The sequence below is a fragment of the Danio aesculapii genome, chromosome 4 (genome assembly GCF_903798145.1).
Source record: "Danio aesculapii chromosome 4, fDanAes4.1, whole genome shotgun sequence".
In the NCBI taxonomy this organism is placed as follows: Eukaryota; Metazoa; Chordata; class Actinopteri; order Cypriniformes; family Danionidae; genus Danio; species Danio aesculapii.
Window position 1 is genome coordinate 9,995,249 of NC_079438.1, and position 24,291 is coordinate 10,019,539.

Consider the following 24,291-nt stretch of genomic DNA (forward strand, 5'->3'; position numbering starts at 1 on the left):
CTTTTAATTTAACCCTGTTTGGTCTTTCACACACTCATTTTTAGTCATTCACTCATTATCCTTCACTCCAACATTCATAATCTGTTTTTAATTACAAATTTCATATTTTATAACATAACTGCAGACAGATCTGTTTCCATCAAGAGTAGCACACAGTTCAGATTAGACATTATTGGACATACAGTGCTTAGCATTCATTCTTTTTTGGCTTAGTACCTTTATTGATCTGGGGTTACCACAGCAGAATGAACCACCAATTTATCCAGCATATGTTTTAAGCAGCGGATGCCCTTCCATTATGGCAAACACCCATACTCATTCACACACATACACGAAGGACTTTACCTTTACTTAAAGAAGCATTAAAGGGGTAGTTCACATAAAAATTACAATTCTGTCATTTACTCATCCTCTACTTGTTCAAAACCTGTTTGAGTTTCTTCTGCTGAATGCAAATGACGATATACTGAAGAAGACAGCGGCAAAAAACAGCCACTATGGTTCAACGGCACAAAGTGTTCTTGGGACTCAATTACAATTCAACCACTAAAGTCACATTGACAGTTTTGACAATGTTTTTGGTTCCTTTTCTGGACTTTAAGCATCTCGGGATTCTCAGATTTCATCTAAAGTGTCTTCATTTGTGTTCTGAAGATGAGCAAAGTTCTCAGGGGATCGAAACAACAGGTGGCGGACAATGCCTGAGTGCCTATGTACAACCTAGACTGCACTAAAACCCTAGATATAGCCTATGAAGTTGTAGAAATAGGAAAGTAGATGTCATAATTACGAGGGTGAGATTTGGATATTAATGGTAATGTGCTTTAGACCGGCAAGTCATCATAAAGTGGATTAAAAAAGTTTTTCAAAATTGTTCTAAAATGTTTAGATTAAAGGTTTTGATCAACTTCAAATACTGTTTATCTCTGTGTGTGTGTGTGTGTGTGTGTGTGTGTGTGTGTGTGTGTGTGTGTGTGAGAGAGAGAGAAAGAGAGAGAGAGAAAGACTTTTATTTTGGCTTGGCATGTGACGTCATAAGGCTGCGCCGCTCCTGCACTGTGATTCAACTGGAGAAAGGTTTGTTTTAAACTTTTACACAGATATAAACAGATTGATGATTAAAGTTTCAGGTTTTTCATCTGATGCTAAATTATGTACCTGTTGATGATATTATTTAACCTTTTATACAACGTAGTACTATTTTACTCACAGTAATGAGGGCTATTGTTTGAATAAGTTAGCAGAAATGTGTGTAATAAGTGTTTTAATGAAGTTTTAACTTATTAAATAGCATAATGTCATTCCATTCAAAGTATACATCACTATATATAAGAAATGGAGTACTAGTTTTAATCAGGTCATTTGTGGCTATTGTTTCTTGCTCAGACTTTTACCTGATTTCTTTTTGTTAATTACTCTCATATTTCTGCTCATTGTTTTATTTATTTTAAACAGGACATTTTTATTGTTTTGTTCATTTTAAACAGGATAAAGTGTCCAAACGCAGAGAAAAACTCCTGCTGAAGCGACTGATCTCCACACTGTTATAAAGATGGCGTTTATTAAAGAGGAGAGTGAAGATGTGAAGATTGAAGAAACATTCACAGTCAAACATGAAGATCTGCAGGAACAAACAGGTTGATTTTCATTCTCAAAGACCAACTCAGTCATTTGATCCTCATTCAGATATATTTTCATAATAAGAATACTAAAGTAAATCCATCTTGTAGCCCTGAGTGTGCTTCCTAGTTCTCCCAAATGCACATAAGCACTGCTTTAAAGACAGGAATGAGTTTCTTTTGTTACTTGTTCTCATGTCTTTTGGCATTTTTTTGTATTATTAGTCTGCCATTTTATCTTCCTTCTTAAGGTTATTGCTTTTCTTGTTCTCCTACTGTTTGTAAAGCGTCCTTAAGCACTGGCGCTATATAAAATAAATAAAACAATAATTTTAAAAAAGTTTAACTGAGCTGATGATATTTGACCTACAGTATTCTCATAGAAGATATCTGCTATTACAGTGATAGTGTTGGCTTAGTACTTTCCATTTGCATATGTCACATTGATCACAATTCCCTTTTTTTCATCAACTTCTTTATAAGTTTAAACTTGTTTCTAGTAGTTGTTTCTAGTTCTCACAAATAGTATCTGTGTTAGAAGTACATCATTATTATAATAACTAATTACCAGGGCTATTGTGTTTAAACAAGGTTTACGCAGGGTCTTGAAGGCTTAAATTTACTAAAATATTGTGTTGTAGGTCTTAAATCTTATTTTAAACAAGTCTTCATTTTCCTTTGTTCATGTTTTTCTACCCAATCTGGCCAAAACACACACAATCACCAACAATCCATCTCAATAAAACTTTCAACTTTTCAAAAAGGTCATTTTAACTCTATTTATCATAATAGTTAAATTATTTTCCTCACAATAACATTTGTTTAAACATGCTCGAAGTATTTATTGCTGAGGACATTGACCTTGACAGATTGTTGTGCATAATTTAGTTTATTATAGTTTTTAAAACTTTTAAAACATTTGTTCATTTTTTTATTATTTTAAAGAAAGTTTATGTTGAAAAAAAAAGTATGGATACAAGTAAAGCTTGCTTGTTTTTTATTTAAGATCTTTTGCTTAGAAATATCTAAATATTTTAATTTATTATTATTCGTTTATTATTGTAATATTAAATGTATTAAATTATAATATTTTTTTTGATAGGACAAATAAAAATATTTTCATCTGGGCCATTTGATAGATTCTTTAGCCTTTAGACCTTTGAGTCTAAAATTTCATTCATAATGGTCTTAAAAATGTCTTAAAGTCTTAAATTGAACTTGGTAAAACCTGCAGAAACCCTGGTTTAAAGTATGTCAGAAAGCGTGGATGCCCCCAATTTTAAATATGCTGAATGTAATGGACAATAGGAATAATAATTAAATAATAATTATAAAACATTGTTCAGTATTCTAAACTAAATGATGTTGTTGTGGGATGACGTGAAACAAAACAAACAAATTATAGTGGAACAATAACATTTAGCATTGCACTGACTACAACTGGCCAACAAACTAGTCTAAAAATGACTTTTGCTGCTTAAGAAATGGATTACAGCATGCTTTGAGTGTAAAGTTCGTCAGTATTGACCATATTCTTCACGTACCAATAGGCGGCGTCATTGGACTCTTTTTGCTTGAGACTTTTTTTAAAAGAATTAATTTTTAGATCCTAAAAACAATTTAATGCTGCTTAGGCATGGGACGATAACAGTTTTCAATGTATACCGCGGTTTTAAAAAATTCAAGGTTTTAAAACCGCAAACATTTTCTGCTGTACAGTTCCTACGGTATATGTAAGTTTTTATTTTATTTATTTTTTTTTATTGTACATTTCTACATTTTTCAGGACAACAGTATCTCCAGCAGAAAAGATATCCAAAGATGCCGTTTTAAATTGTAAAGAAATCTGTGTTTATGAAACAAATGAAGACAGCAGAAGTCAATGATTCATTTGAATGATTTAGCCTGACATGTTTACTGCTCCAATATACTTTCAAAGTTTCTCAAAAGAATATATATTGTGTTCGAATGGGAAAAGTTTTAGTTTTTTACCTAGACATTTAACAGAAAATATTTTACAGCAGTAATCACAATAAAGTGAAACCGTTATATTTTTATTCAAGGTTATCATACCGTCAGAATCTTATACTGGCCCATGCCTAATGCTGCTTGATGTTGCAAAGTCATTCATTTATTTATTCATTTTCTTTTCGGCTTAGTCCCTTTATTAATCTGGGGTCGCCACAGCGGAATGAATCGCCAACTTATCCAGCATATGTTTTATGCAGCGGATGCCCTTCCAGCTGCAACCCATCTCTGGGAAACATCCATACACACTCATTCACACTCATACACTACAGACAATTTAGCTTTACCCAATTCACTTATACCGCATGTCTTTGGACTGTGAGGAAAACCGGAGCACCCGGAGGAAACCCACGCTTGCGCGGGGAGAACATGCAAACACAGAAACACCAATTGACCCAGCCGAGGCTCAAATCAGCGACCTTCTTGCTGTGGGGCAACAGCACTACCCACTGTGCCACCGCCAACATCGTAGAGTATTTTAACCCTAAAACGAGAGAAACTCTGGGTTTTCTGTTTCAAAATAGCAGGTTTGTTAAACTCAAGAAAACAGGGTAAGTCAAGCCTGTTTCTGAAAGAGAGGTAACTTGGTAACTTTCTCTGTGAACCTAATCTGGTCAGGAGAAGGTTTTATTCTCTAAACTCTGAGTTTCTGTTGGACTCCTCCCTTTTTTTTTTAAAGACGAAGCAGTATTTCTCGCTTAGCCTTACGTTTCCAGCCACCTATTTTTATGTGCATTTTAGATAGGCTATGAGCATTAAAAAAATCAGTTGATGGAAATGTCATGATGTACATAACTTTTGAAATATAGGCATAAAAAACATAACTGAGTAGGATAAACTTTTTATTCGATTAGAGAAGACAAACTTACGTGAACTATGCAAGCACTTTTACTGAACAAATTCCAGTATGTGTGTTTAAAAAAGGTTTGTTGTAGGAGATCATATGATGATGAAAATGTGTGTGAATGGACAAACCAGCAGGCTGAGCACACTGTAAAACATCTGAAATGTTGTTTTGATCATTCTAAAACATCTGAACCGTTTCAGTGTTAATGTTGTTATATTATTAATGACCTCAAGAGCGTCTGTTCTCCGTGTCTCATGGCTTCAAACGCCACCACGTGTTCATTGTGTGTCGGCATTGTCCTCTGAGGTGGAGGCCATTTATTAAATAAAGAAAAGATTTATGTAGCTTCTCCTACTGCAGAAAATTCTGTTTTTACTGTTGATACTTGGTGCCAGTTAATCAGGAAGTGACGATTTTGTAGTCTTCGATTTATTGGATGGAAATGCTGATTTATTTGCATATTTTTTAGTGCGATATTCCAGTTTTGCAAATAAATTTAATTCACATTTTTGGAATTCACACAAAGAACAAAGTCATGTACGAGAATGGCCTGTCCTTTTTTAATAAAAAGTTAGCTTAAATTCACAGACCTTCGACATGTACTGTAACTAGATTTTTACTCGTTCTAAACACTATTTTTTAGTACTGCTTACATTCTTATTATTCAAATATTTTTATTGATTTTTCAAAAGTCTTAAATTTTTCCACAACACACATATTGAAAAACAAATTAACATGGTACATAGCTACAGACATACTCACACCCCATTAAGAAAAAGGGGGAATAAGAAAAAAAAATTTAATAGATAAAATTAGATTAAACAAATTAGGAATAGGAAATAAGGGATAAACTCTTACTCAGGATATAATAACCTGAGCATTCAATGTAGGATAGGAAAGGCTGCCAAACCTCATAAAGCGTTTTTGTAGAGCCTTCTGGCACTGTACCAAAAATTGAGGTCAAAGGATTAGGATCCATATCTTTATTACATGTAAATGAAAATGATCTAAAAATATCAGTCCAAAATTTATGTAATCTAGGGCATCCCCAGAACATATGACTCAGATCTGCTGGCCCCAAACCACATCTGGGGCAAGATGCATTTGACCCTGGATACATTTTTGTCAGCTTGCTCCTAGATAGGTGAAGCCTATGAAGCACCTTAAACTGAAGAAGACCATGTCTAATACATACAGAAGACGAGTGTACCAGTTCTAGGGCATATTGCCAGGCTGTATCTAATATTTCTAGTCCCAGTTCGTCTTCCCAGTTTTGCTTTATACAATTTAGGGAAGGGGAGGCAGTTCTTTGACTCACTTTATATAACATGAACATCATATCCCAATCCACACTCTTCCTTCTTTCTTTCCAAGAATTCCTTTCTTATGCGAGGAATTTTCTTATCTCAGAGAAATGTAGAAATACAATTATCCAACTCCTTGAAAAATGACTTGGGAATAAAAAGGCAAGGTCTGAAATAGAAACAGAAATCATTGTAGTCTTGTCATTTTAATGGAATTGATCTTTCCAGCCAAAGATAAAGGAAGGGTTGACCACCGCGTCATGTCTCGTTTGGCTTTGTCTAATGTCGTTTTAACATTATTATTGAACAAATCCTTATATTTGCGTGTCACACTCACACCCAGATATACAAATTTATCAGGACTTACTGAAAATGGAAAGGATTGGAAGGACATTTGCTGTGCTCTATCATTGATGGGAAAAAGGAGACTCTTTGCTAGATTGACTTTTTATCCAGAAACATTTTCAAACTCTAAAATTATTGTAAGAGCTTTTGGAATACATGTATCTGGATTTGACAGAAAAAGAAGATCATCCACATAGAGCAGGAGCTTATGTTGTTGTCCCTCTATGAAAATTTCTTGCAAGCTATCTGAGTTCATTAATACGGTTGCAAGAGGTTCGATGTCAATGTCAAAGAGCAGAGGGGACAGAGAGCAGCCCTGTCAGAGTCTGACTGCCCACATGAGCTACCATAATGAGCTGAGCAGCGCTTACCAGGCTGACAGAGCCCGAATGAGCAGCATCTCCAGAACCATCGCTGACGTACCCACGGAGGGGCAGCTTCGGGATGAGGAGTGCTCACCCCAAGAGGTGGAGCATCCCGAGGAAGAGGTGAAAATAAGAGATTGACTCTTTGCCTTCCTAACAGGATCCCGCGGAATGGCTGGAGGTGTGAGAAAGAAGCTCATCCTCTGGCGCCCTCAAGGCTGTGGCGAAATGCACCAAAGCTGAGACCTGTAAGACCGTGCGTCCCATGCTGGCAGCAATTGGGATTCCAAACCCAGAGGGAGGAAAAGCCGCTCTTTTCAGATTGCTACAAACATTCACAGGGGAGCCCCTGCCTCCACCGAGGAAAGAACGGTTCTCCTCCTCTCCAAGCAGCCCACCTCAGGTTCGCTTTGCGGTCCGATTACTAGACTTAATGGCAACCTGTGACGAGAGCGTCAACTCCCTGCGGGAGCTAGGCGCGTTCACTTAGCCAGTGGAATGGACTGTGACGACGGAGCATTTTGGAGCCGCGGGAAGAGCACACTCGGTGAGGAATGGCCAGCGAGGACGGGTCTGATGGGGAGAGCAGTTTTCTGAGCCCACCAAGAGATGAGGTCATGAGAGCATAGTCGATTGCTGTGCGAAGCTTATGCATAAGCCTGGGGAGGAACCGCCCCCGTGCAGCACAGCGAGGAGGCCCGCAGCGTTGCAGCATGGCCCGCAGCATTGTGGGCTCTAGCCATGAGAGACCAAGGTTATTATAGTTAACGAAAACGAACGAGAAAACGAAAACTAAAATGTAAAATAATTGTCGTTACCTGAAATAAAAATAAAAACTAGAGTTTAAAAAAAAAATAGAACTAACTGAAAATGTATTGTGTACATACAAAACTAACTGAAACTAACTAAATTATAGCAAAAACCTCCTTCATTTTTGTAATTTGTGAATCTTACTGTAAGCCGTTTAGAAGTAAATCTAATTTGCGCTGCAGGTGTTTGACCCCTACGGCACCTCAGAGTCTGTAGTCCCGCTGCCATTGGCCAGATTGAGCTGGTTCTCCTCCAGTCATCCTCGCTGTTGCTCCCACGACAAAAACAACGAGTGGACATGACAGCAGCACGGTGACAGTATTAAATACAGACACTTTAATTATTACTTTAACACGTTTGTGCCTAATAATGAGTTTTATTTCTGTATCACAATCGCGAACGAATCATTTTAACTGGATCTTCTAAGTGAACCCGTTGAACTAGTTCACCAAATCGAACTGAATCATTTGAAACAATTCGCATCTCCAGTAAGCACTTATCCACAAACTACTTACTTTTTAACAAGCCTAATACCCCCCTCTGACTCTAAATAATCCAATATATACTCTCATTCAGTTATTAGAACAGTAATGTTACATTGAGAAGCGGTGAACCGATAATACTGTGCATGCGAGTGAACCGAACACAAACAGTATTTGACTGCTTGCCGTTACTGAACTAAACGTGAACAACTGCAGCACAGGTGAACCGAGGGCTTAAATTAGGGGATCTGGTGAAAAATGTAAGTTTATTTCATAACAAACAATCGTAATGCAATTTAAATAAGTGAATCATGCTTTAGTTGGGTTGCAAAACTTTACTGTAAGACATTTTTCAGATCATGGTGATTTTTTTTAACTGACTGAAGTTTCTATTGCTGACTACATAATGTTGAGTCCTAACATCCGCTTTAAAAATCTGAACTTCCCATCACCAGGCCCGGATTAATAATTCAGAGGCCCCTGGGCACAATGTCTTGTACAAGATGGCATTCGAGACAAGATGGCGGCACAGTTCGGTTCGCGAGGCTCAGTGTCTCTCCAGTTTCTGCAATTTTGCAGTATTATTCCTGCTCATTTCGGGTCTGTTCGTGCAGAACAGCAGTGCCTTTACATCGTACACCCGACAGAACATCTTGGATATTGGATTGTGCATTCCGGACAGTTTTATTAACAATCTTCGACTCATCCCTGAGATCGCCAGAACACCCGGGCCTGAGAGCCCTACCCGGCCGGGCGGAAGTGCTTGGAGGCGGCGCAGAGAACGTAAACAAAGACAGGGGAAGCGTGGCGGGCTAAGAGCTAAGCTAAAGCTAACACCACACCGGCTCTCTTTACCCAGCATCTTTCTCGCCAATGTACGGTCACTGATGAACAAAATGGATGAGATTCGACTGCGCATCAACCACAGCAAAAGATTATGGAACTGTAATGTCATGATTTTCACAGAAACATGGCTAAACAGCGGGATACCAGACAACGCTATATCGCTAACGGAGCATCAAACACTCCGAGCAGACAGAACGGCGGATGACTCCGGTAAGACCAGAGGCGGAGAATTATGCATTTATATTAACAAAGCTTGGTGCACAAACTCTGTCGTCGTTGGGAGACATTGCTCTGTCAACCTGGAATTTCTAATGGTTAAATGTAGACCGTTTTATCTGCCATGGGAGTTCACCTCCACCATAATAACTGCCGCTTATATCCCTCCCGACGCTGATGCCAAGCTCGCTATGAATGAACTTCACGCAGCCATCAGCAAACAACAGACGGCTCACCCGGAGGCTGCTTTTATTGTTGCGGGGGATTTTAATCACTCAAACTTAAAGACAGTGCTCCCCAAATTCCATCAAAACATTTTCTGCCACACAAGGGGAAACAAAACTTTAGACCAAGTTTACACAAACATGGCTGAAGCATATGCTGTAACCCCCCCTCCCCCACTTGGGTCAATCAGATCACCTTTCTTTGTTTCTCACCCCCAAGTACTCACCCATCGTCAACCGTGTGAAGCCATCAGTAAGGACCATCAAAGTGTGGCCAGCGGCGGTGGACTCCACACTCCAGGACAGGTTTGAACACACGGACTGGAGTATGTTTGCTTCCCAGACCACATGTGGCTCTCACACAGACATTGACAGTTACACTTCCTCTGTTCTGGAATATATCAACCCCACCATAGACAGTGTTACAACCCAGAAACAGATCACCACATACCCAAATCAAAAGCCATGGATGAACAAGGAGGTGCGCCTCCTGCTGAAGGCACGCAACACTGCCTTCAGATCAGGGGATGCACAGGCCTACAGCACTTCCAGGGCTAATCTGAAGAGGGGCATCAAAAAGGCCAATCACTGCTACAAGCTAAAGCTAGAGGAGCACTTTTCCAACTCTGATCCTCGGCGCATGTGGCAGGGCATCCAGGCCATCAGCAACTACAAACCCAGCCAGTCCACCCCCACAGTCACAAATGTCTCCTTCCTGAACAAGCTAAATGACTTTTATGCCTGCTTTGAAAGAGACAATACAGAACCCTACACCAGGAATACTACCTCAACCGACCACTCACCTATCACACTAACCTCCTCAGAAGTCTACACCGCACTGAGTCGGATCAATGTGCGTAAGGCTGCTGGACCAGACGGTATCCCTGGGCGCGTCCTCAAAGCATGTGCAGAACAGCTCGCTGGGGTATTCACAGACATTTTCAACCTGTCGCTTAACCTAGCAACTGTGCCAACATGCTTTAAAACCACTTCTATTGTGCCAGTGCCGAAACACTCCAGCCCAACATGCCTGAATGACTACCGCCCTGTAGCACTCACACCCATCATCATGAAGTGCTTCGAGCGGTTGGTCCTGGCACATCTGAAAGACTCTTTGCCATCCACACTGGACCCACATCAGTTTGCCTACCGTGGCAACAGGAGCACAGAAGATGCCGTCTCCATAGCACTGCACTCTGTCCTCACACACCTGGACAATAAAAACACTTATGCACGAATGCTGTTTGTTGACTTCAGCTCAGCATTCAACACTGTCATACCCTCTAAGCTAATGATCAAACTTGGAGACCTGGATATCAACGCATCTCTCTGCAACTGACTATGGACTTTCTGACTAACAGACCTCAGAATGTTAGATCAGGCCACATCTGCTCCCCCACCGTCACACTCAACACTGGTGTACCACAGGGCGGCGTGCTGAGCCCCTTCCTCTACTCCCTTTTTACCATCGACTGTAGGCCTGTGAACAGATCCAACACCATCATCAAATTTGCAGATGACACCACAGTGATTGGTCTAATCAGCAATAATGATGAGACTGCCTACAGGGAGGAGATACAGCATCTGGCCACTTGGTGCACTGACAATAATCTGCTCCTTAACACCAGCAAGACCAAGGAGCTCATTGTGGACTTCAGGAAGGGACGAACAGGCTCACATGATCCCATCCACATTAATGGGATGGCCGTTGAGCCTGTCTCATCCTTCAAGTTCCTGGGGACCCACATCTCTAAGGACCTTTCCTGGACCACCAACACCTCCAGCCTGGTCAAGAAGGCTCACCAGCACCTATTCTTCTTGAGGCAACTAAAGAAAAACCAGCTTTCATCAGCCGTCTTGGTGAACTTCCACCGATGCACAATAGAAAGCATCCTGACCAACTGCGTCACAGTCTGGTATGGAAGCTGCTCTGTTGCGGAGCGTAAAGCACTGCAGCGGGTGGTGAAAACTGCCCAACGCATCACAGGGACTACACTGCCAGCCATAGAGGACATCCAGAAGAAACACTGTCTGTGCCGAGCACGCAGTATTCTTAAGGACACCTCTCACCCTGCTCACAGACTGTTTTCTCTCCTGCCTTCCGGCAGGCGCTTCAGGCTCCCCCGGACAAAAACCAGCAGACTGAGGAACAGCTTTTTCCCCAGAGCTGTCTTCCTTTTGAACTCTGCCCCTCACTGACTCGTTTGCCCCCCCCCCCAATACACCCCCCACACTCCTTTAATTTATACTCCTCACAATCACTGCACTATTTAACATTTGCACAATTAAAGTTTGCACATTCATTGCACTGATTCACTTATTTGGACTGGACATACCCACTGCACATGGACATTTGTAATTATGTTTATCTATCTGCACACTTCTGCTATTAATAGTATCCTGTACATATAATCATTTATTGTAAATCTGTTCATAGCTAATACAACTTGTATATAATGTTCATAGTACATCCATCTGTAAATATTACCATAATTTTTCTATAACTGCACTTTATAACTTATACCTGTATCCTGCACTTGCTGCTATTGCACTGCTGGTTAGACCTAAACTGCATTTCGTTGCCTTGTACTTGTACATGTGTAATGACAATAAAGTTGAATCTAATCTAATCTTGTAGGCCCCCTACTTAGCCGCACCCCTATAGTTGAATTAAAAAAATAAGATTAATATAATTTTTGGTAAATAAAATAATCTATATAATGTATTGCCCACATTTTTAAAATAAATGATATACAGTACATATATTTCTAGTCTACAATGATTTATTTTTAACTTATTTTTAATGCGTTTAAAGCACATTTTGAAAAAAATATATCTACTAATACAACTAGGGGAAACTGATGGATTTTAATATATTTGTTCAAGTTCACTGAAGCACTACTAAAAATTTATATTTAAGGGTATTTTTAATGTATAACTTCTACAAACTTATAATGCACATTTTGATTTGGATAACACCTTCCCAATCCAGTTCTAGGAATCTGAGTCCTCCATAATACACACACTTATTAATGATTCCTACTTGTCTTCCTCGTGATGAAGAGTAGGCAAAATTTAAGTGCGGGCCTCTGCCCATAAGGCCCATTGTTTAATCCAACCCTGCCCATCACTACTGTGTGTCTATTCTCAGAAGCAGCCTTGCACACATATTGTACCTAAGGCTGCTATCTTGTGGGCTGTTGTATTTGAATTTAAGGATGGGTAGATGGTTGTAGTAGATGATAGTGTTCATGTGTTCTCTGAATACATGTTTCAAAAAATGCATGGCTGAGTTTATATTATACAATATTTATTCTAATGATTTCGAAACTTGCACCTAACAAATATCCTTATTTAGAAAAAAAACAAAAGCTAATACTGAAACTAATAAAAACTAAACTAAAACTAAATCATTTCAAATAATTAAAACTAATAAAAACTAGTAAATCTGCCTCTAAAACTAATTAAAACTAACAGAATTTGAAAACAAAAAGTCAAAACGAAATAGAAACTAAAACTAATGAAAAATCCAAAACTATTATAACCTTGTGAGAGAAACGGATAACCCACCCGCCTTAGATGGGGGTCTCAGCTTACCCCTCTAGGTGGTGACACCCACCATCTGAGAAAATCGATTCGTACCCACTGGCCGCCTCGCCATCAAGGGAGGTGAAGGCAGAAGCACATGTGGACCGGGTGGAGAAAAAAACACCCTCTATGCCAGCGTGTGCTAGCTGTGCGCCCCTGGGAAGAAGGGTAGGGGGGCTGGAAGATTCATCTTACATCAGCCCACACATTACACTCTCTAGTTGGTCCGGCAGTGAGACTGGGGGACAAGCCATCTCCAGCCGCACTGCCGAAACAGCCCAGGAAGCACAGCCATTATATCCGATTCGAGAACCGTAACCGTGCATTGCACCCCGAAGGATGGAAGCGAGCCCGGTCTGTCATCTAAGAATAACAGCTCACCCTCCGATGTCGTGATGGACCTTTGATCTCCGGTGTCATCAAGCGGAGGCGCGGGCATCCTGGATGATGAACTGCACAACCATACGAAGCTTGGATTGGGCTCGCTGTGGAGGAGTAGGGGGGTTCACGCTTTCACGAGGAACAACGGGGGTGGCTGAAGCTGCGATTTCAGCTGTGCAACAGCCACGCCCTCACAGTGAGAGCATGAGCTGTCCGCGGGCACTGCATCAATATGCTGGACCCCTAGACCTGTCATGTGATACCCGTGCCCATCATCTGGAGATAGGAACCACCACATCCAGAAACGCACAGTCAGAATAGCGTCTTGAAAAGGATGTGTTGAATGACTGTGTGGCTCACTTAGGAAATCTGCCTCTTAAAATGGAAACTGCTCTTTTGTGCACACCAGCTCAGGGGACAGGAAATCCCAGATCGTCCGGCACTGTCGAGTCTTCCCCTGCACTGGTGAGTAAACTTGAAATCAGGTTGGCAGATAGCGTGTCTTGAGTCTCGTGATTGGGTCTGAAGCAACAATTCTAGTGAGCTGACTCCAGCAGCAGACTGATAAAGCATTGATTAGCTCATCAGGATCAGCTGTGGAGCCAAGCTCCGCCAATTCAATTGGCATTTCATTGGCCCATTTTCTTATCTTCAGAAGTGATAGGTCGTCTGACGAACTCCCATAGTCTGGTTTCCAGACGCATGATGAAGTTCCTTATGAAGGGGAACAAAAACTTTTGCTTCTTACTGACGGAGCGGAGGGGTCAAGGGTAAATGAGAGGGGAATGGCGAACGTGGAGGTGTTGATTTGAAGGTTGAGGGCGTCGATGTACCCAGCTGGTGAGTAGCAGCCTTGGGTGCATAACAGGCAACTTCGACACTGTCGACTGCGGAATAAAGGCTTTCGGCAGCTGACTCCATGCCAGCGAGATAAATCGCTAAGTTGATTTTGTTCAGAACACACTGCACTGAAGTCTTTGGTGATGCACTCATTCACAGACGTCACGAGCACTCCAGTACGAGACAGCAGTCTTTGCTCTGTTGCTTCGATACGTACTTTCGCTTTTTGTTTCTCACAACCAGTCGTTAAGTTTACACTGCTCGTCTCTACCCGGTTTCTCTACTCATTTCCCCGCACTGCAACAGTTAGTCAATTTCTCTTTCCTCACAGAAGTAAACCCCCGCTTTTGGGCATCCCTCTTCCGACCTCTTTATGCAGCCCAAAGGACCGAGCCGTCCCGGGAGACACCTGCAAATACCCAGAGTTGGACCATGGGCCATATGGCCATTGAACGCCGGCGCAGACCTGGACAGTCTCGTCCAGTCTGGCACCTCTTTGTGTTGATAAAGGGATCATTTGTCCCGATGGGCTTTCAACCAAGGCTGAACCTGGACGTGGGCGTCCCACGCGACACTTTTAACACAGGAGACAGGGATCATTTGTCCCAATTGGGACTTAGCCAAGGCTGAACCTGGATGCGGCCGTCCCACGCGACACTTTTAACACAGGAGATAGGGATCATTTGTCTCGATTAAAGCTATTTTTTACCACACAGAGAGAGGAATGATGAAGACACTGAACACCATATGACCTTTAATATTAAATATTTATTCAGGAAGATTCAGAGTCTTCTGTTGCTTCGAGGGGTCGTTTCCCCTTTGAAGGCTGCCATGGCAGCGTCCTCCTGCTAGTTACCTCCTGAAAAAGAGAAAAGGCCAGTTAGCTAACACCACACGTCCCTCTGTTGAGGTCCATGCCAAAAAGGAACTGATTTACCAAGGGTGACCCGGGACTCTCTGTCCTTTTGTGCCCCTTCCTTGAGTAGCGTTCTCTGCCCGCTGCCTCCTCCTCCTCCTCCTCCTTCACCAAGGCCCTCTCGAAGAGTCTGTGGCACTCACGTGCTTAGAGAGGGCCGAGGTGAAGCGCGTAGAACTTATCTGAGGTTGAGGTGTCGTGGCACATGAATTGCGCCACCTTCCTGCGATCCTCGGAAGAATGTGAATTCTTTGCCTGCGTCAGAGACAGACAGACAGAGACTTTTTGGGGTCAAAGCCGCTGGCAGTCATGGGGGTCACAGGGGGGGCACTGGCATAGATACTCATGTGCGTCGCGATGGCAGTTCGGACGTTAGTGAAGGTGGGCTTGCCAGGAAGCCCCATGCTGGTCCACGCAGATTGAAAATATTTGTTTAGGGTTCGACAGGGACTGGGTCTGGAAGTAAAAAAAAAAATAGGAGGCCTGGCTCCTCCCGGGCAGGCTAGCCCACAGCTGCAAGAACCTCTGGAACCAGCTGTATTCTTCCTTGTTGAGAGACAACTGGGCCGCGCCGAAGGCTCTGTTTGTCTTGTGCATGGTGATCTGGAAAAACCGAGAGAAGATGAGTGAGCGCCTACCACTGGTGGCCCCCACCCGCAAAGTTCCACTCACGTTAATGACATAGGCAGACTCCTCAACCTCCTGGATGATCAGGTTCTGGAAGACCCCACAGCGATGTCCTGTGATGGAGGTCAGGTAGCCGGTCAGAAAACCATAGAGGCGCCACTGCTGCCTGGTGTCTGGGCTGGACTCGAGGCCGGCTGACGGAAGGCAGTAAGGGGTTAGACTTTTCCAACAAACCTTGTTACACCACCAATGGTTTAAACTTAGCGATAGCCGCTGGAGTCCCAAGGCAAAAAGATAATCTTTGCTCCGGGGCGCCAGCAGCTCTCGGTCAAACGATTTCTGCTCCAGGGCGCCAACAGCTCTCGGTTTGACTGGTGGTGGAAACGCCGACCGGCAGACTGAACACTCACCTAGAAAGGCAGGTATTTTTCTTCCAGCCATTCGGTGACAGCGTAGCAGGGTGGCTTTGGAGATGAGTCTGCCTTCTTTCGGCTGCTTGGTTCTTACCTCGTGTACCACGACGCGGCGGCGTATGCCGTGAATGAGAGCTCGAAGCTCCCTGCGAACCAGCACCAGGGTGGTGCTGGAGAGGCGGCAAGAGGCCGGCAGGGTTTCGGAGAGATAATCTTCAGGTAGTGCTGCCTCGTGGGCTCGGCCATGCCCGTTTGGCCTAGCAGGGCAGACCAGGCTCGGATGCGCGCCGGCTGGTTGAGGAAGGACAAGGTTTTTGGGTCCACGTGGCCTTTCGTCATGTAGCCTAGGAAGGCCTTGACCCTCGCCAGTTTGGAGGCGACGTTGTTCCGCAGACGGCCGGTGGGCTCGCTTCCCAATTGGAAACCCTCAAACTCTTCCAAAAGCAAGTCTGCTGAACGGGGGCGAAAGTCAAAGTCAGCCTTGATGACATACCCCCAGCAGCCCAACAGAAGAGTACCATAACCATACTCAACTCAAGGGCGCGGGCGTGGTCCGGGTACGGGTACTTTGTTGGATCGTAGGCTTCCAGAGGCCCTGAGGCCACCCGGAGACCACGGGCCACCCCTCGCCAGGTGGGGGTGCCGGCGGTGCAGGACACGACCTTGCCCGCCTGCTCTTCCTCCCCTCTTCCCCCCTCCTCAACTGTCTATAGTGGCGGGTGAATTCGAGCTGGGTGGACCTCACCTTGTCCACCTGCTTGCGGAGCTCTGAGAGCTGGGCCTGTATGCGCTCCATTGCGAGCCTGCAGCGAGGGTCGGTGCATGGTCGCTCAGCTTCCGGGCCGTCTGGTTCCCGTTCCTCTTCGGAGGACAACGCCAGCTGAGACACCACAGGTACCGTCGGTTGAGTGAACAGCAACCACCGCAACTCTCGAGTCACTTTCCGACGCTTCGCTCGCCCCATGGCCTCTTTCCTGGCCGAGACGGAGAGCTCGGCGTGCAGCTTTAGGTGTCTGTCTAGGCGGGCCGGCGTCCTTCGACAGCCGGGCACGGGGCATGCAGTCTTCCAGGTGTCCAGGTGGCCAGCAGCGAGCACCAGCAAAGGCTTCTTCTTGTCCGCATTTGACACCTTGTGGACCACGGACAGGTGCGGCGAGAGGCGGCTGTAGACGTTGAAGCAGAGTGCACATTCGCGCGTGACCGTTCAAGACCAAGGCTGGAGGGAGAGAGACCCACACGTCGCGTGGAGCGGTTTAAAAGATGGCGGACGAGGCGTCCACTTCAGCGTCAGCGATGCTGGTGACCCCTCCCCCTCTTAAAGGGGAAGACCTATACCTACGAGATCTCTTTGGTCCAACGTATATTTGGAAGCAGTTGTTATGACTTTTGGTGGATTTTTCTCCCGGGAACAATGCACGGTTTCAGGCAGCCTTACTGTGCCAGCAGTGGGGACTTTTTTTTTCGCTGCTTTTTGATTCTCTTTTCCCACACAAAGGGATGGCATGAGCCCCGTCGAACACACACCATTTTGGGCAGCTTGAACTGCGCCAGCCACGAGGGCTTTTTGCATAGCTTTTTAGTTTCTTTTTCTGTCCCCACAAAGGGATGGCATGAGCCCCGCCGAACACACACCGTTTTGGGCAGCTTGAACTGCGCCAGCCGCGGGGGCTTTATACACGGCTTTTTCCCACCTTCAATGCGGTGCCGTAGAAACCCATCGAACAAGCACTTTTTCGGGGCTCACCGCATCATGAACCGCAACCTTAAAAAAGGGGGGGCCAGACCGTAAGCCCGGACACCACTGACCCCGGCTTGTTTCACCTCGCCGGAGACTACTAGCGGCCACCCTCCGCCACCACCACCCACCCCCACACACCTCCGGGGGAGAGGGGGAGGGGGCTGGTGGAGCAGGCGGGGACCGTCGAGGGCCGACAAGGATAAACCCGAAGGGGTGGGCGGGCTTGCAGACGGGCTTGCAGACGGGCGGGAGAGGCAGCACTGGGTCACGCACACACAGGGGCTGGAGCCCGCGTCAGCCCATACCCCACGCGGCCCCTGGGTTCAACTCATCACGCTAGAGACTCTACCGAGCCCACCAACCATCCCCAGCCCTTGTCCAGGGCGAGGGGGCCGCGGACTGAGAATCAGCAGGGGGGGGACAAAGCACAGGGGGTCAGGCGGGCGGGCGGGCTGGCAGGCAGAGCGGCGGACATGCTCTTGGTCAAAACCGGATGGGCCATTTGAGGGCATGGCTTGGCAGAATGGGGCCTGGGTCTAATCAACTACACCAATGAGCGTCGCCAGTCTCCACCGGCCGTTCTGGAGATCTCCCATCTTCCTCATGGCCCTTACAAAGACCCATCATTCCCCAAATGGACTTTGGTTTCAAAAGCTCGCTGGAAAAACCCACTATCACCCCAAATGCTGATGCTTCCCTGGGGGGGTCACGATTGGCACCCCCTCTCCCCGAGGACCCACACCCTTTCCGGGGGGCAGGCGCCCACGTTAGAGGGGCTGGAGCCCCTGACCTCCAGGGCCACCACTGCCACCCCCTCTCCCCAAGGACCCACACCCTTTCCGGGGGGCAAGCGCCCACGTTAGAGGGGCTGGAGCCCCTGAACTCCAGGGCCACGACAGGCACCCCCTCTCCCCGGGGACCCACGCCCTTCTCCGGGGCAAGCAACGGGCCCAAAGGGTCTTTCAGTTTGACACCTGCTCTCCAGCAGTGCCCGGTCACCCCACACTTAAGCCAGGAACATTGACTTAGTCAGTAGCACTTGCTAGGCAGACGTACCGTTGGTGACCCCCCTGGCTGTGAGGCACCACCCTCTCCACCACCTTGTACTGTGGTACAGAGATAGCTCGGCTGCACCAGCCTTTCCCAGTTCCACCACCCGGGGCAGGGCTCAATTTGTTGAGGTGGCTGGGGTGCACCAGCGGCATGTAGTTCCAGGGGCATTCAATATGGGGGTTCTGTGTTTGCCTTCCTCCAGTGTCGGAGGTTCAGCCCCCCAAGGCCAACAGCGCTGGCTGGGATCGGGGCACTGTCTCTGGGCAAAACTTTAATGTCTGGACCGCTTGGTTGAGGCGGGAACCCCACGCCCCAAGACCATTGACGCTGGCCGGGATTGGGGCACTGTCTCTTGGCAAACCTTTAATGTCTGAACCGCTTGGTTGAGGCGGGACTCCCACCCCGCAAGGCCAACGCCGCTGGCCGGGATCTGGGCACTGTCTTTGGGCTAGCTTTTAATGACTGAACTGTTTGGTTGAGGCGGGACCCCCACGCCCCCAAGGCCAACGGCGCTGGCCGAGATCGGGGCACTGTCTCTGGACAAGCCTTTAATCTCTGAACCGCTTGGTTGAGGCGGGACCCCCACCCCCCAAGGCCAACAGTGCTGGCCGGGATCGGACACACTTTTGTGGGCAGCCAGCCTCGCCATTGACCCCTCTGCTTCGTTCAACCACGAAGTCGTCAAAAACTAAGTCCACTTTTTCTCACCTTCTCCGAAAATCTGATGGCAGGTCAGAGACAATTTGCACCGGAAGCGCACCGGAAACGTCCCTGAAAGGCATTGTCCCGTCGGGCATGGCTTGGCGGGCTGGGCCCTGGGTCTAATCAACTACACTGGTGAGCGTCGACACCAGCGACCAGCCTCGCCCCCAAGACCAACCGCGCTGGCAAAGATCAGGGACACTGTCTCTGGGCAAGCTTTTAATGACTGAACCGCTTGGTTGAGGTGGGACCCCCACGCCCCCAAGGCCTACGGCGATGGCCGGGATCGGGGCACTGTCTCTGGGCAAGCTTTTAATGACTGAACCGCTTGGTTGAGGCGGGACCCCCACGCCCCCAAGGCCAATGGCGCTGACCAGGATCAGGGCACTTTTGCAGGCAGCCAGCCTCGCCATTGACCCCCTGGTTCCTTCAACCGCAAAGCCATCAAAACCTAAGTCCACTTTTTCTCGCCTTCTCCGAAAACCTGATGGCAGGTCAGAGACAATCGGCGTTGGATGCGCACCTCCAGGCGCGGGACGTCCTGGAAAGGCGGTCTCCCATCGGGCATAGCTTGCCAGACTGGGGCCTGGGTCTAATCAACTACACCGGTGAGCGTCACCATCGTCGCCACCGGCCGTCGGGACCTTACAATGACCCACCATCACCCAAATGAGGGTTCGTTGTTCCAATCAATTTTTTTACTTCCTCCGCACATCACATAATGCTGCCCTCTTCAACTCTCCTCCTCTTCCTTTATACTCTCAGCCAGTTTACTTTTCGCTGTCCCATGGGTGGAGACCAAATTAACAATGTTGATTGTCGTCACAGAAAGCATCAACAATCATAAATGCATGATTATATGCTGTCATGGCTTTGCCATCAAAAAAATGTTGTTATAATAGAGGCCAATGGAGAAAAACAGCCATGAATATAATGAAAAGAGAGTAAATTTACCCAGTGTATTGTTTGGTTTTTTTGTTTGTTTTTTTTTAAAGCATTTTCCCAGAAAATGTCAAAATAAGATGTTCCCAAATATCAGTCCATTTGCTGAAACACAGAGAAAGTTTTGGCCAAATTAAGCCTCAAAATAACCCCGGAATGGATGAAAATGACCCAACAACACACAATGGGAAAGGTGCACATTCCAACCTTTATGCAGATGCTGTACAGATATGTCTCTTGTCTGCGAGGAAAATATTCAGCTGTTTGTTCAGCTGTTACCCCGGAACTTTTTTTCCTGATGCGTTTACCAGTCAGGCAAAGAATAAACAAGTATTCCCTGTCTGCTTTACAATATTTAGAAAAAACATTTTGTTATAATTATGAATATATACAAATAAAAATAGGCCATTTAAAGCTTTCAAATCTGTGTCTTATCATTATGTAAGAAACTCTGAAAACTGGACTGACACTGTTCATATTCACTATAACTTCTATGTTAAGCGGCTGTGACACTATTTATCTAGTGCTTTACAATGTAAATTAAGATTAATTGAATTGAATCTGCTTAAATGTGTACACGTAAATGGACCAAACAAAATATGATCTGATTTTTTACATTTAACGTGCATCAAAATTACAGAGTGTGTAGCCAATGTTTTCAGTGTCTTTTCAGTTTTCAGCTTTTGATGAGAGTTTTTAAGACTTAATGTAAACTAATGTTTTTTTTTAATTTCAGACCTAATTGAAGAGAATGAGGGGAGTAAAGAGGAGGAACATCATGTCAAAATTGAGGAAAAAACTCATTCACAGACTGATGGTATTTTGAAAAGGAGAGGCAAGAATCGTTTCACGTGCACTTGCACTCAGTGTGGAAAGAGTTTTGGAAGAAAAGGCAATCTTAAGATTCACATGATGATCCACACTGGAGAGAAACCATTCACATGCACTCAGTGTGGGAAGAGTTACAACCAATCATCACACCTTAATCTACACATCAGAATCCACACTGGAGAGAAACCATTCACATGCACTCAGTGTGGGAGGAGTTTCAGCCAATCATCACACCTTAATGAGCACATGAGGATCCACACTGGAGAGAAACCATTCACATGCACTCAGTGTGGGAAGAGTTTCAGCCATTCATCATCCCTTAATGACCACATGAGGATCCACACTGGAGAGAAACCATTTACATGCACTCAGTGTGGGAAGAGTTTCAGCCATTCATCATCCCGTTATCACCACATGAGGATCCACACTGGAGAGAAACCATTCACATGCACTCAGTGTGGGAAGAGTTTCAGCTGCTCATCACACCTTAATCACCACATGAGGATCCACACTGGAGAGAAACCATTCATATGCACTCAGTGTGGGAAGAGTTTCAGCCAATCATCATCCCTTATTAAACACATGAGGATCCACACTGGAGAGAAACCATTCGAATGCACTCAGTGTGGGAAGACTTTTAGCAAATCATCATCCCTTAATCACCACACGAGGATCCACACTGGAGAGAAACCATTCACATGCACTCAGTGTGGGAGGAGTTTTAACTGCTCATCACACCTTAATCGACACATGAGGATCCACACTGGAGAGAAACCATTCACATGCACTCAGTGTGGGAGGAGTTTTAACTCCTCATCACACCTTAATCGACACATGAGGATCCACACTGGAGAGAAACCATTCACATGCACTCAGTGTGGGAAGAGTTTCAGCCAATCATCACACCTTAATCAACACATGAGAATCCACACTGGAGAGAAACCATTCACTTGCACTTGAGCCGCGGTCACACTGGACTTTTCTCCTCATAGACTTCCATTCCTACGCACGCAAATGCGTCAAGACTGAAAAACACAAGTCGTGCGTCAGGTTCGCAGTTCACTGCGTTGCAAAGTTCAAGCTAGGTGAACTCTGAAATTGTATCATTTGACTGTATGAGACCAATCGTAGATCAAAACATGACCTCTTTGGACAGAAATGTAAAATATGTACCAATCGCTCACTTTTTTAATATCTAATCATCTTGTTTAATCCCTCCCCTTTTTGCAGCACCGTACAACAGAATTTTGCATGCTCAAACTCTAGTGTGACCACAGCTTCGGTGTGAGATGAGTTTCAGCAGCTCATCAGACCTTAATAAACACATGAAGATCCACACTGGAGAGAAACCATTCACATGAACTCAGTGTGGGAGAGTTTCAACCGATCAGCAAACCTTAATGAACACATGAAGATCCACACTGGTGTGAAAGAGTATATGTGCTTGAGTGTGAGAAGACTTTTATTACAGCTCCAAAATTGAAACTGCACCATGCGATTCACAGTGGAGAACACACCGCACATCAGACAAGGTCGGAGCTCCAGGATGGTTAGTTTGTAATGTACCAGGGCCTCAGTTTAGAAAGCTCATTCAATTGTCCTGTGTTGCATGTTTTATTAGTTAAATTTCTTTACTTTTAGGTTCAAGATTCTTTCTAGTTTACTACATTTACATTTTTGAGTAGAATACAAACTCGATGAATATTTTATGATTTAGGCAGAGCGACAGGTATTAGGTTTTACAATATTAATACACTGTGATGATCTCAAGACTCCAGATTGGAGTATGTGGTAAACCTTGAATGGATGCCTGCATTACTCATAAATGGGTATATAAAAGTTGTTGTGCTAGCTACCCCAGGACGCTGTGGCTACTCAGGAGTCCTCATGTCAAGACCTGCCATCTCATTGACTCTTTAACCTTATGGTTTTGTTTTGCATTACTTGTATCATGTAGTTAAAGTGTTGTTGTGATTATATCCTAAGTTCTTAATCTTCATTATTATCCCTAGACATTTGTTGGTTGCTTTGATTGATTGTTCTATGAGTTACACTTTAAAATAAATAATTTGCATTTAGGCTATTTTGAAAGCTCATCTCTCTTTTATGGTGCGACATGAACAAGTGGGTCATAACACTTTGCAAAATGTGTCCGCTTGTATCTGAGATCTTGTCCTTTGAGTCATGACCATAGGTGAGAGTAGGAACCTAGATTGAGCGGTAAATTGAGAACCTAACCTTTCGTCTCAGCTCCTTCACCACAACAGACAATCACATGAACTGCATTACTGCTGCCGCTGCACTGATCCATCTTTTAATCTCACATTCCATTCCTCATGAAATAAAACACAGATACTTAAACTCCATTTGGGGTAAGGACTCTCCTCCAAACTTGAGATGGCCAACTTTTTCCAGTCAAGCACCATGGTTTCTGACTTAGAGGTGCTGTTTCTTTTCCTGCCATGTCACAATCAGCAGCAAACCGCCCCACTGCATGCTGAAGGTCCATGTCCTATGAAGCCAAAAGGACAACGTTATCTGCATATAATAGAGACAGTCCTAGCATGCACCAAAAAATTCTGTCAGTAAAACTTAGATTTTTGAGATCAGCCTCAAAAATAACTCATTTACAAAATGAAATAAATAAATGGATGGATAATCATTGTAGTGGTGGAAAGGGGAAGTAGGATGGCTTGTTCCACTTGTGTACTCTTATGCAACCTAGGCTGCTTATTGTTCCAAAGAAATTAATTGACTAAATTATCAAACTGTTTTAAATATTGTAAGGAAATATTTACAGGGATATACTGAAGTAGAGAAGTAACTTTAGGAAGGCAATTCAAGTTGAGTATGATAGTTTGTTATTTTGCGTACCTCAGAGCAGTGGTTCTCAATTCTGGTGTTTGTGCAAAATGATTTGACAACTGTCCCAAATTAATTTTAGCTTATATTTCTAGATCTTAGAATCACAAAAGCAGAGATTTGGCTTATCTTTAACTGCTTAAGATCAATTTGCACCAGATCAGCAAAAGACAACATTTGTTTGAGTTTCCTTCGCCGACTGGCCTCGACAAAACACGGCGATCCTGATTGGTTGGTGACTCCGTTTCAGTGACGTCCTTGGGATTCACTCGCTTGTGAGTGGAAGTTGTCCTGGGATACCGGGGTGAAAGA

General features: G+C 44.7%; 1 protein-coding gene across 1 annotated transcript in view; it reads left to right on the plus strand.

Moving 5' to 3' along the window:
- The window catches only part of LOC130222130 (gastrula zinc finger protein XlCGF8.2DB-like), a 237,408-nt gene extending 215,258 nt beyond the window's left edge, over positions 1 to 22,150 (plus strand). The window contains exon 3 of the mRNA XM_056454760.1: positions 21,023 to 22,150. Within this exon, the coding sequence (XP_056310735.1) occupies positions 21,023 to 22,077 (1,055 nt within the window). The 3' untranslated portion in view covers positions 22,078 to 22,150. The remainder of the gene's footprint in view (positions 1 to 21,022) is intronic.
- Positions 22,151 to 24,291: the final 2,141 nt, after the last annotated feature.